Genomic DNA, 12538 nt, shown 5'->3' with positions numbered 1-12538 from the left:
TTCGAGTGAAGGGACGACTTGGGCTGGGGGGCGGGGACCGGTGCAGTGAGGGGGCACCCAGGCTGAGCGGGCGCGCAGGGCCGAGGCAGTGTGGGGGCACCCAGGGCCGACAGGGAGCGGGGACCACGGGCTGAGGCAGGGCGAGGGCGACCCCGGATGATGGGCCTAGGGTTAGGGTTGGATCGGGTCCGAGGGAGAGAGGGAGCAGCCGGGCACGGGGAGGGGGCTGGGGGGCGCCCCGGGGCGGGGCGGCGGGTGGAAAGCGGCGGGCTGAGCTGGGTCTCACAGGCACTCTCATCGTGGTCGTTCCCGTCCACCGTGATTTCACTTGGTGACTGGTCGCAAAGACTGTATTTGCCCAACTGAGCCAGACCGCAGGGGCTGGGATCCCATTCCGTTCTCGCAGCCTCCTCCGAACGCGCCATAGCAGCACACCCGCGAGCAGGGGCGACGCTCTCCTTATCGTAACTTTCGGACCATCAGAATAAATGAGACTCCTAAATGTGGTTCAACCAAGATAATCTGTGTCGGATATTTCTAATTTTGAAGTTTATCAGTTTATGTAAATGATATCTTTGGAGTCAGAAGGTTTGAGAGATTTATTTTTTAAAAGTCAGGAAACATCTAAATATGTTGCCCTCTGGAAGAAAACACACCGGGAAGTCTGGGAAGACGTCAGTGGAGGACCAGATCATGAGAGTCTTTGACTTGGAGAAGTCAAAGAGAGAAGACAGAAAAGGTCTGAGTGGTTCGGAGGAGAATGTGACTGACGGTACAGTATATCTAATGTTGTTGTGCAGGGACCACGTCCCACAGTTCATTTGTTTCGGACCTCCTGCATTTTAAACAATACTAAAACTTTGTCAAGCATTTTAATATAATTCATGCTTCTCATTTGGAGTTAGAGGAGCTTATATAACATCTCTTGCCTTTTCAGTCATTATTCCCAAAATGTCTAATAAATAGTTCATGGCTTACTATGAATTAACATGGGAAAATTTGCAAAATTGTTCCTATAAAATGGTCCTGGATTTTGATTTAATTCCACCTGATTTGCAGAGAAAGCACTGCATTTATGTATCTGTTTTAAAAACTCATGTGGCAAAAAGCCTAAATGACCTCAAAATTAAGATACGCATTAAAATTAACAAAATAGCATACTTAATTTCAAAAATATTTTTATTTTTTTATTGTTGATGCAGCAAAGACTCCAGCAGTTGATAAACTTGGGAAGAAAAGAACTTATGCAGGAATACTTGAAGATGTGGGGTAATGTACTCGAAATAATTTTTGCCTGTTAGATAAAGTACTTTTGTTGTCCAATGAGTATTACATGTAAAATACTGGATGTGGGAGATTTCTTCCAAAACAAGCATGATATTCCATGGATCTCTAATTAAAAGTTTTTATGTACTTTGTTCACAGAGGTGAAGTACACACTATGCTGGAAAAAATTGGAGGTATGTTTTAGGGGATATTTGTATTTAAAGAAAATTGTTTTAAACCAAATCACTTGTATAATTATCAGTGTACTCAAGATTGTCATTTAATGCCTTGTTCTTATATATACAATTTTGCATAAGTATGCTATGTGATTTAGCTTCATAAATTTCCTTACTTACCCTTTTCCAGTTGTTGATGTGAAGAGTGCAAATGGTACTAACAATGGTGAGTAGTACTAGAATGGTGCTTTTATTTTATACACGTGTGAATTTAATGGATTGGAATTTTAGGACAAGATGGATGGGAAAAGTCTCTATTCTTTGAATGGACTTTTGCAGACTTTTCCACAGACTACAAACACACACATATCTGTATATATGTCAGTTTTCCTTTTTCTCAATTTAGTTATTTTGTATGACATTCCTTTGTTCTTTTTTGTAGAAGTTCTTTTCAGTGTAAATTGAAGCTTTAAAATAACTCTGTTGTTATTTTTACATTCAACTATGTAGCTGAGAATTAAAAACAGCCTTGCTAGATAGTAAGAAATGCATAATCAGATAAGAAGTTCATAAACTTTAAATAGTATGTCAAATGTCAATTATATGAACTGTGGTAGGGGATATAATATTCAAAAAGTAAATACTTGTCTTTCTATATGGCGCATTCATCACACAGTCAAGTCTTTTATGAAAGCTCTGCTCTATTTGGTAGTGGCAAAATGATTGTTTTGTAATTTTATATATATATATTTTTTTTATTGATGGATATTGGATATATAAAATATTTATGTAATAATGTAGCTCCATAATGATTACTGAAGAATAACTATTGACGGTAGATCCATATGCACATGTTTAGCAAAGCATTACTTAAAGTATTAAAATTTCATTAAATACAGTATTTATGGATAAAAATCTGCTATAAAAATCTCCATGGAAGTATTCAAAAAGGGTTCTAGAATGAATTTATGTAGATATTTACTTAAGATTTTTCTATGCTTGGCCTTTGTCTCATTTAGAAAATTATATGCTTAAAGTTATCACCGACTATATTTTTAAAAAAATAATTTTCTTATAACTATTATCGTTTTTGAATTAAAAAAATACTTTTGTGTGTTTCATATACTAAATTCTAATAGTAATTCATCTGAATATGTTGTTTCAGTTGGGGACTATTTTATAAATTTAGAAAAACTTAGCCTTTGTGTTTTCTCATGAGGAAATTCAAGCCTGTCCTTGAGACCCTTTTTTCCTTTTATTGGCTCTTTTTAATCATCTATAAATTTAAAAAAATCTCTAGCTAGGAAAATCAGAACTGAGATACTAATAACTAAAAGTTTTCTTAGAAAAAACAACTTTGCTTTTGATATGCCTATTTTAAATTTAGTTTTAAGTGTCTTTCTGAAATTGTTGAACCAACTTTACCCATATTTATTTTAATATGTGGGAACAAAATATGTAATTTTCTTCAATATTACATTTTAATGAATATTTATTTTCCATATAGTTGACATTAGCAATTCTCTTCTTGCAAAGAAAAAAAGACTAGCAATGTATACCAAGGCTTCCCTCAAAACCAGTAACCAGAAAATTGAACATATTTGGAAAATCCAACAAGATCTAAGGTATGATTGTTGGTTCTTTCACAGCCACAACATTTTTATCATTTAATTTATTCATTAGTGCGAATTATGAAAAATACTGTTATCTGTTTATTGGAGTCTCCAGTAAAAAATATATTTAGCTTGATTTTTCTCTAAGTCTTTTAGTCCTATACACTCACTCCTTCATAGACTTGAAATATATTTCCTAGAAATTAATAAAGATTATTTTTATCCCCTTTTAAATAAAAATTAAGATGTTTTTCTCTAAAGATAATTTGTCTTTGTTACAGAAATACACTAGCTGAATAAAAAGTAAATGCCAGCTGTTTAACAGTGTAGAAAAAGATCAGTCTTAATATTGTAAATGATTTGTATATTTAAGCTGAATTAACTATTCTTTTGCATAAAATCATTTTTGAACCAAAATGGGCAAAAACTAAGTAGAATGTCTGTTTGGAAATATCTTATATAATAAGTATAATAGCTTCATTGAATTTATCATATCACACCCATGTGCAGTAGGAGAAAATGAAAAACTGCTTGGCAGTAAAATGGAATTTTCTGGAAAATTTATATATACAACAAAATTTCCTTACTTTTCAAGAGCTAAAGTATATTAGAGGGCTTTTCTGTTAGGTTTAGGAGAATAAATACGTCTGGAATCATAATTTTACTTCTAGTTTCATATTTGAAATTTTAGGGTGCTTTTATTTCCTTCTGTTATTACAGCATAATTATGTAAAGTCAATTTTGTTTTGAATGTTTTTTCTATATTGATATGAAATATAACAATATTTGTTATGTTTTACAGGCAGAAGGTTAATCAAGAATTTTCTCAGCAGTTTCTGACTTTGTTTCAGCATTGGGAGATAGATGTGCAGAAAGCTGAGGAACAAGAAGAAAAACTAACTGTACGTATCATGCTTAGCTTTATAATTAATCTATTTAACCAAGTGTTAAGTAGGAATGGAGAGCCTAGCCTTGTAGGGGACCCACAGAACTCACCAGGTTCCACTATCCATTGCTGGCTATATGTTTTGGTCCTGCTGAATGGTAAACCAGAAACGTATAGGTAAAAACCATACTCGTAAAAGCTGATGGTGTTTGCTTCCTGTATTCATTGGGATTCTTTTAGTTTCAAGTGACAGAAATTTATCAAAGTACAAAAGGATTATTTGCTTACATAAAAGAAGGCCAGGGTTAGTTCAGCTTCAGGCATAGCTGGATAGGTTGGGGAACAATTGCTCATGTGGTATCATCTTGGCTCTGTCTCCAGTTCTTAGGCTGTCTCAGTATGGTAAGCAAGATAGCTTCTTGCAATCCCAGACAAGTTTAGTAACCCCAGTGGACTCTAGTAGATTAGTAACTAGCAGTAACTCTAGCAGAAAAGTCCTCTGAAGGAATATCACTGATTGATTTGGATTGTTTGCCCATTATTTATTGCAAATAATTTTAAGTGTTGGTTGACCAGCTCAGTTATGGAAATGTTAAATTTAAATATAACAAGGGGAGACATTGGTATGAGTCTAGATTTCAGGGAAGAAATAATGAACATACAAAGTCGAATGAAACCACCAAGGGAGTGATTGTAAATGTAAAAGAGAAGTCTAAAAACTGGGCCCTTAGATCTCAATGTTTAGGGTTAAAGATGAGAATGAGTGGCCTAATAGTGAGAAAACCAGTCTAAGCAAAATGAAGCAAGCCTTTTAAGCAGAGAGGATTAACTTTTTCATATGCTGCTTATAAGCCAAATAATTGGCAAGGTGAAGGTCATTGGTGTTGATCAGAAAGGTTCTGATCAGTCTTGAAGAGAGTGATTTTGGTGGAATAGTAGGTGCAAAAACCCAACTTATATGAGTATAAGAATAAGAAAGAAATGGGGTAGTAGCCTGAGTAGAAAAGCAATAGTGCTTTTTTTTTTTCTTTGGTCTTTTTGAAGAATCGACAAAGAGCAGCATGTTTGTATGCTGGTAGGAATACTCTTCAGGGAAAAATAAAAAAGAATGGAAAGAGGGGAGATAGTTGCTGAATTCTTGAGAATGGATGGAACATGTAAGAAGTTGGCCTTAGCAGGGACCAAAGATAAAAGTTCATTCTTAAAAACAGGAAAGAAGGTAGAGTATTTGAGCACAGAGAGATGTAGGTGAGTGGGTAGATACGGGGGTGGAAGACTGAAAGTTCTCTTTGGATTGCTGCTATATCTTTAAGGAATCATTAAGGTCATCAGAGGGTGGAAAATATTTTGCCTTCTGAGGTCCAATGAGAGGTATAAAATATTTTCCTGAGAGTGGGCCAGTCAACAGACTAAGGAAATCTAATTGCCAAGCAGCATTAAGAGTTCAATTTAGGCTAGTGATCATGATTTAAAGAGAGGCGTGTTAGCATAGTTGTGGGGTTTTCTCCATTTGTGACCATCTGCAGGCATGCAGGCAGGGTAGCTAAAGAGTTGTGTTTTCTAGGGTTGGGGTTTAGGCAAACAACTATGACAGGGTAAGAAGGGAACAAGGTATATATGCAAAGGAGTAATTAAAATGATTGACCATAGAATTTACACTGGGAAAGAGGAATGGGAGAACATGGGAATAGAGGACAGTGAAAAGTAGGTAGGATAAGTACATTTTAGGTCTTGATAGAGATTATTGAGCTGTATAACTAAAGAGAGTGAGCTAGAACAGTAAAGAGGAAGTGGTTGAATAGTGGGATATGTGGAGAAACAGTATGAGTAATGGTTATAAAGACTGGATTCTAGAAACATGCTGTTTGGAATCACATTCTGATTTGACCAAATGCTAGCTGTGAACTGTGGAAAAATTATTCTCTATGTCTGTTTCCTCATTTATGAAAGGGAGATAAGGTTACCTATCTCATCGAGTTCCTTGGAAAATTAAATGAGTCCATATATAGTAAGTTTATTTAAAAGCATTCAGAGTAGTATGCTATTATTCATACTAGATAGAGGTTATAGTTACTGGTAATGACAAAATCTAGGGTATGAGTATGTAAAGGAATGGCTGAATTAGCATGGTGGCTAAAAATCATTGGTGAAAGACCAGCATTACCAGAAGGATCATCTGTGTTGAAATTGAAAGCACTAAGAATTAGAACATGTTTTGAGTATTGTTAAGATTTCCTAGTTAATGACTGGTAGGATTATTATATTGCTGTATATTTATGGTGAACACAGATTATTTAAATTTTATTATATAGTTAAAACAAAATTTTAAAAGTATTGATTTTAAAATTACCTTTAAGCCTTTTTGTGCTAAATTTAAAATTATAGTCAAATTGTTATCACATAATTTTTTTCTTTTACATTTGTAGAATTTGTTTCGACAGCAACAAAAGGTTTTTCAACAATCTAGAGTTGTTCAGAGCCAGAGACTGAACGCAATTAAACAGTTATATGAGCAGTTCATAAAGGTCAGTTGTATTTGGTAACAACATATTCTCATAAAACAATTTATGTTGGAAGTAGAAAATAATTTTTTTCTAAGTTTAAGGAAAAACATTTTGCTTATGCATTTAAAATTTTCAACTACTTTCCGTTTTGAATTCACTGTTTTTTATTTAAGTACTATATTCTACTTTAACATTATAACGTTTTTGTGGGAATTATTCAAAAAAGGAGATGGTGAATTGGGAATTTTACCTAAAAATGTACATATTATGCATAAAATTTGTATTTAATATTAGCACTAGTATTAGTTCTTTATTCAACTGAAAGCAGAAGGTTCATAATCATTTCTAGATAGACTTTTACTTGTCTTTGTATCCACAGTGTTTGTTCAGTAGAAAGTACCCAATTGAAATTGGTATTTCTTTTAATTTCAGATGTGTTATATATGTACTTTATGGTATATTTGCTTTTAGATTACTAATAATATATGTGAACACAAGTTATGTTAAAAAGTGTTTCCAATCACCTTGTTATAATATTCCCTGAAAACCATTTGTTGATTGGTGTGGAGGTTTGATAAAGTACTAGAAAAGATTTCCTCTAAATATTAGCACTAAAAGTAACAGGATAGGAATTTTAGTATATTTGACTCTTCCATCTCCCTTATTCGTTACACATCCAGTTATTAGAAGGTCCTGTAATTTTTACCTCTGCAGTGGTTCTCTTTTAAAATTTTTTCATTCTTTGGTTATACTATTAAAACACTTAACTGATTTCTCTCTTCTATGATCCATTCTTCATAGTTCTGCCATATTATTTTCCTAAAACATTATCTCTTCCCTCCTGAAAAACTGTCAGTAGTTTCTCATTCTAAATTCTTAGGTAGTCAAGATTTCCCCCCCACCTAATAATGTAATCCTATTTTTATGCTTCATTTACTACATTTGACCATTATACCCATACCTCCACATAATTGCTTTCTCTGACTTACTGTACACTTCCATGATTTTGTTTATGTTCTTGCCCTAGAAAACTTTTTGCTTTATCTATTGATCTTACTCTTTTTCCAACTAACTTGGAATTAATCCTCATTTTCTAGTACTTAGCCATAGCAAGTTGTGTTTCCATGTCTATTACAAAATTTTATGTCTTATTCATGTTTGTCATCACTGGAAAAAGGGAAGGATCACATATTATTTTTAAATTTATCTACAGCACTTAACATAGTACTTTTTACACAGTAGGCATTAGGATCATTATTTATTGGATGATTAGTAAATTATTATAACATAATTTTTTTCATAAATTGAAGAAAGGTTTACTACAGGTCACTTAATACCTCTGATAAATTCTCATCACATTTGATTATTAGTCATAATAAGTGGGTTACAACTTGATATTTAGAAGGATTTTAGAAATTTTTAAAATTACGGTATTTATTAATTTGGGATATGGTATTTATTATTTCCAGTCTTTTTCTTTTACTATGTTAGATACTGAAATCTTAACAGTTTATTAACCCATTGTTTCAAGCAAGGTGCACTACTGTTGTACCTCCTGTAGTAATATTTAATTCATGTCTAACATTTTTTAATTCTTTAGTGGGTATTTTGATGTATTATTTAGAATATTTTTCTTTGGAATAAATGAGGTATACTATTTGAATTTTAAAGTATTCCTGCTTTTGAAAATTAATTGTACAAGTTTAGAACCTGAGATGAAAACTGATGATTTGTAACTGTAACTGAATGAGTCTTTTGTGTTTTAGAGTATGGAGGACTTGGAGAAGAATCAGGAGACTCTACTTACTGGTGCACAGAATGAACTTAAAAAAGAAATGGCTTTGTTGCAAAAACAAATTATGATGGACACTGTAAGTTATGATAGTAAACACTGAAAAAGTAAGGATTAGTGTAAGCATTGAAACATTTTATTTGTTGAAATATGTATAACACTTATCTAAAAATTAAACATGTTTAATATCTCCTTTCATGAACAGCAGCAGCAGGAGATGGCAAATGTTCGAAAGTCTCTTCAATCCATGTTATTCTGATGACTCTTTGAAGGAAGAATTTGAACCTAAGTAATATGATACAATTATCACATTAGCAAAGAGGCATATAAGTCTTAGAGTGGTTTAAAAGTTCTAGTTTAAAATATTACATTGTGTTAATCATTAGCTTAAGTGTAAGCCTCCTCTTTCTCTTAACCTCCCAATAAAATCTAAACAGTTTTGTTAGTATCAGCAATATCTAAACTGTATGTACCAAGCTTTCTGCCTTTTAATGGTAATAGTGAATTTTTCTCTGTAACACTTGTCAATTAACTTAGCAATAAAGATAATTTAATTTCAAGTTTTGGCTTTAGTGTATCTGTATCAGTCCCAAAAGGTAGAAAGCACAAATATAAAAGGTTACATGGTTGTCCCTTAAGAAAAAAAGTATAAAACCTATTTTTATACATACATCTTTTTGTATGTCATTAAGTTACACAGCCAATTCTAATGATTAGATTTCAAAAGAAAATCTACTGATGTAGGAGATTTATTAAAAAGCAACTTAACTTTGTGTTGTGGAATAAAACTGCTAAACACCATTAAGATAACTGAAAAAGATATAATAAATAGCCATCCTAAAATATGGATTTGCACCCTGGCTGGGTAGCTTGGTTGGTTAGAGCATCGTCCAGATACACCAAGATTGATCTCCGGTCAGGGCATAACTAAGAAGCAATCAATGAATACATAAATAAGTGGAACAACAAATCAACATCTCTCTCTTCTGTCTCCCTCCCTAACTAGAGGGGAGAGGGGAGAGAGATAACAGGGTAAAAAGGGGAAGGGTTGTCAAGGAACATGTACAAAAGACACATGGACAAAGCCAAAGGGGGGGGTAGGATAGAGAGTGGGGATGAGTTGGGGGGGGACGTTGGAGAGGAGGGAATGGAGACAACTATACTTGAACCACATTAAAAGTAAAATAAAAATTTCTTTAAAATAAAATAATGGATTTTTAAATGTCATTTCCACAAAGACATCAAAAGGCCATTCATTTAATTGGGCTGGTCTGAAATTAAATGGCACATGCTTGTAGTAATGATTTAAAAGCATATCATTAAGATGCCTAATTACTTATGAACTAAGTACTTCACATCTGTCTTCAAAGATAAATTACCTAGAATGTTCTTTTTCAGTTTCAATTTAGAGTAAATAACAGAACTATCTATTATTTGATTTTAGATTCTTTTTGATTTTACATTCATTTCCAGACTTGAATAGTTAATTCTTATACCTTGTCTTTTAAAATGTGTATTTTAAAAATATAACATATGAAACACTTGATTTAATAAAGAATTATTTCAGCATTTTAAATAAGTCAGTTAAACTTACGATTTTTTTTCTCGAATTGCTTTCATCGAAACATTCAAAACAAAAAATGCCCCCCACCCCAAAAATGCCTATTAGAAGAAGAGGAATGATTCTTCTCCTGTTTTTCCATGTTTTCAATTCTCGTTTTTCCCCCATAACCCACTCTTATCTTAGTTTTGAGGTTTTCAAAGCTTTTAAAAACAAATCCATACTGATTCTCCTTTTCTAACTGGTAACTCACACAAGGAGAAATTAGTCCTTCACCATTAACAAATACTTGACATTACGGGAACAGTTTACTTCCTAAATTTTTGCATTTTGAAAGGAGTTTCCTTTTAAGCCAAAGTATATGTCGGAATATATTTCTAAGAAGGTCCTTATTTGAGTTTACCAATTGTAAAATAGTAAAAATAAGTACCCTGGAGTGTTCTGTGTCCTTAATTCACATAAATATTTTTTCCTTTTAAGGTATATCATCTTCCACTTTTTTCATTATGTCTTTTTCTTGCTTAAGATACAGTTACATAATCACTACTCCTTTTTAAAAAAATTATTTCATCATATGGCCATGGTCTACAGAACTGCTGGATAAAATTAAAAATAGGATAAAAGGGGAGTCTGAAGATTTGTATCACCAAAGAGCTTTGTGATAGTTCTATTATTCATAATGAACGCTATACATACTTTTAAGTAAGAGTGGAAAGGTAAGAATACATAATGTACTTAGTGGTTAAATAACTGATAGACATTTTATCCCCTTTTTACCTCAAATGAAATGTATAGTTGTAACTTTGGCTGATATTCTAAAGGGAAGATATTTTTGCCATGTTGTTATAAATCACTAATTTTCTTATGTCAATTGTGTTTTAAGGCTGCTTTATTTTTCATAAAAGGAGATGTTTAATGTCCACCTTTTTGTGGCAATGATATTTTAATTCAGAATATCAAGAAACAAGTTACTCTCACTGTAAAGATTCATTTGTTTTTCTGAACTAGTAGACAAATTGCTTTTATTAACAAAATTATAGAAGATTATAGTAGCCCTTTTCAATTCCAGTTGGTATATTAGGCAAGTTTTCCTTTAGTACAACAGCAGTTAACTTTACCTCTTTTGAAAATGGCTAATAAAAATCATACATCATCATTTGACTTAGTAATTAGAGTATTACAATCTATGCACTTAAATATTATGAACTTGTCGATTTTTTGCAATAAAAGCATCATCCTCAACATGGCTAAAATTCTTTAAGTCTTGAATTTTTATGTAATTTGGCAATGAAAATCCTGAGTGTCTGTAAAGATTTCTGAGACAAAAAGATTGGTATTTATAACTACTGTGGTGTACTTTTTTATCCCCAGAAAATTGAAATTTCTTTCTTTGGTTTTGTTTCTAACTTATAGATTGTATTACTCTGATAATATCTGTAGTTACAAATATTGATACACAATGAGGACTTCATAGCTGAGAGAGACATAATGGAATCTATAGGACTTAATGTTTTATATTCAAATATAACCTTATTTGATAGTATACTAGCCACCTGCAAAAGGGGATTTCCTTCACTCCTAGGTTCCCCTAACTGCTTCTCCTCTTTTCCTTGGGCTATTAGTCAATATGCTTGTGAACCTGTTCAGGTGCTTGATGACATGAAGTCTTGAAGATATTTAGATGAAGGTGTCTTGAAATTTGCAGGCACAAAGCACTAAAGTACATCATCATGTCAAATGAAGAAATGACCTTTAGAAGCAAAAAGAAAATGTAAAATGGATTATGGTCTATCTTTTCTGAAGCAACAGCTATCCCTCTCACCTCCCACCACTGCCCGCATCTCAAACTTTAACTGAAAATTCTTCACTGAAAATTTTACACTTTAGAGTATTTTTATATACCATATTTTACCATGTATAATGTACACTTTTTTGCCCAAACTTTTGAGGGAAAAATAAGGATGCTCATTATACATGAATATAATGATTACATACCCCAGAGTATAATAATCCCATGTATAATGCACACAAAAAACGTGGATGTGCATTACACATGGCAAAATACAGTATTTCTCATTTGGACCTCATAGTCCTCTGGAACACACAGGGTATTTCATACTTATAGAATCTGAGGCACAGCAGTAAAACCTAGACTAAAATACAAAAGCTAGAAAGTAACAGAAAAGTCTTGACTCCATATTCTTTCAATTCTCTGCTATGCAACAAAGCCACAAATTTCTACTAGAAGGGACTACCAATTATAAGAAAATCATTCCATCATATACATTTCTTACTCCTTTGAGATTAGTTATAAGAAAGCAAAGACCTATGGAAGTGAGGTAGGTGTCCCTTGTGTGGATCCCTCAAAATTCTGCAGGACCAAAAGAAAAAAAAAAACTGGAAAAGATAACAGTTGAGGGGAGGCGTATACAAAATTTTGTTGTATAAAAAACTGAAGAAAGCACACTATTTAAAAACTTTCCCAGAGACCAGGGACAATTGCTTCCTTTTACAAAAAGAAGCCTCTCAGCTCTGCTGCTGGAGAGGGAATTCTTCCCCTTGAGGAGAAAATCTCCCTATCATTTACTGGAAAGCTCACAGTTGTATTTTTAAGGATTTAGGTGGGTGGAAGCAAGATATGTAGACCATTTCTGTACTCAATTAAAAAGAAAATTCACAGCTTAAAAGTAATTTTACAGAAACATTTACTGTGTAGACTAGTAGTGAGACTACCTGATAT

At 33.1% G+C, this 12538-nt stretch overlaps 2 protein-coding genes across 5 annotated transcripts in view; one reads left to right on the top strand and one right to left on the bottom strand.

Annotated features, from left to right (window-relative positions):
* The first annotated feature begins 570 nt into the window (after positions 1 to 570).
* On the top strand, positions 571 to 8496 carry SYCP3 (synaptonemal complex protein 3). Of its 2 annotated transcripts, none has more exons than XM_024579320.3 (8): positions 571 to 772; positions 1203 to 1269; positions 1426 to 1460; positions 2950 to 3067; positions 3858 to 3957; positions 6368 to 6466; positions 8212 to 8316; positions 8443 to 8496. In XM_024579320.3, the coding sequence occupies exons 1-8, from the start codon at positions 631 to 633 to the stop codon at positions 8494 to 8496; spliced, it is 720 nt and encodes a 239-aa protein (XP_024435088.2). In that variant the 5' UTR covers positions 571 to 630. The 2 variants fall into 2 exon arrangements, with proteins under 2 accessions (XP_024435088.2, XP_045042825.2); XM_045186890.2 differs by lacking the exon at positions 8443 to 8496 and adding an exon at positions 1633 to 1668 and having other exon boundaries at positions 8212 to 8346.
* CHPT1 (choline phosphotransferase 1) overlaps positions 8358 to 12538 on the bottom strand; it is a 25481-nt gene continuing 21300 nt past the window's right edge. The window contains exons 8-9 of one of the 3 annotated variants that reach the window (XR_008426560.2): positions 11349 to 11548; positions 8358 to 8522 (exon numbers count right to left, since the gene is read on the bottom strand). Coding sequence is in view for 1 of the 3 variants with exons in the window: in XM_053921962.2 (XP_053777937.1) it covers positions 8478 to 8522; positions 11438 to 11548 (156 nt within the window). In the remaining 2 variants the exon portion in view is untranslated. The remainder of the gene's footprint in view (positions 8523 to 11348; positions 11549 to 12538) is intronic. The other 2 variants (XR_008426559.2, XM_053921962.2) reach the window with 2 other exon arrangements.

The sequence above is a fragment of the Desmodus rotundus genome, chromosome 3 (genome assembly GCF_022682495.2).
Source record: "Desmodus rotundus isolate HL8 chromosome 3, HLdesRot8A.1, whole genome shotgun sequence".
In the NCBI taxonomy this organism is placed as follows: domain Eukaryota; kingdom Metazoa; phylum Chordata; class Mammalia; order Chiroptera; family Phyllostomidae; genus Desmodus; species Desmodus rotundus.
Note: the sequence above shows the minus strand (reverse complement) of the source record. Positions and strands in the feature narration are given on the sequence as shown.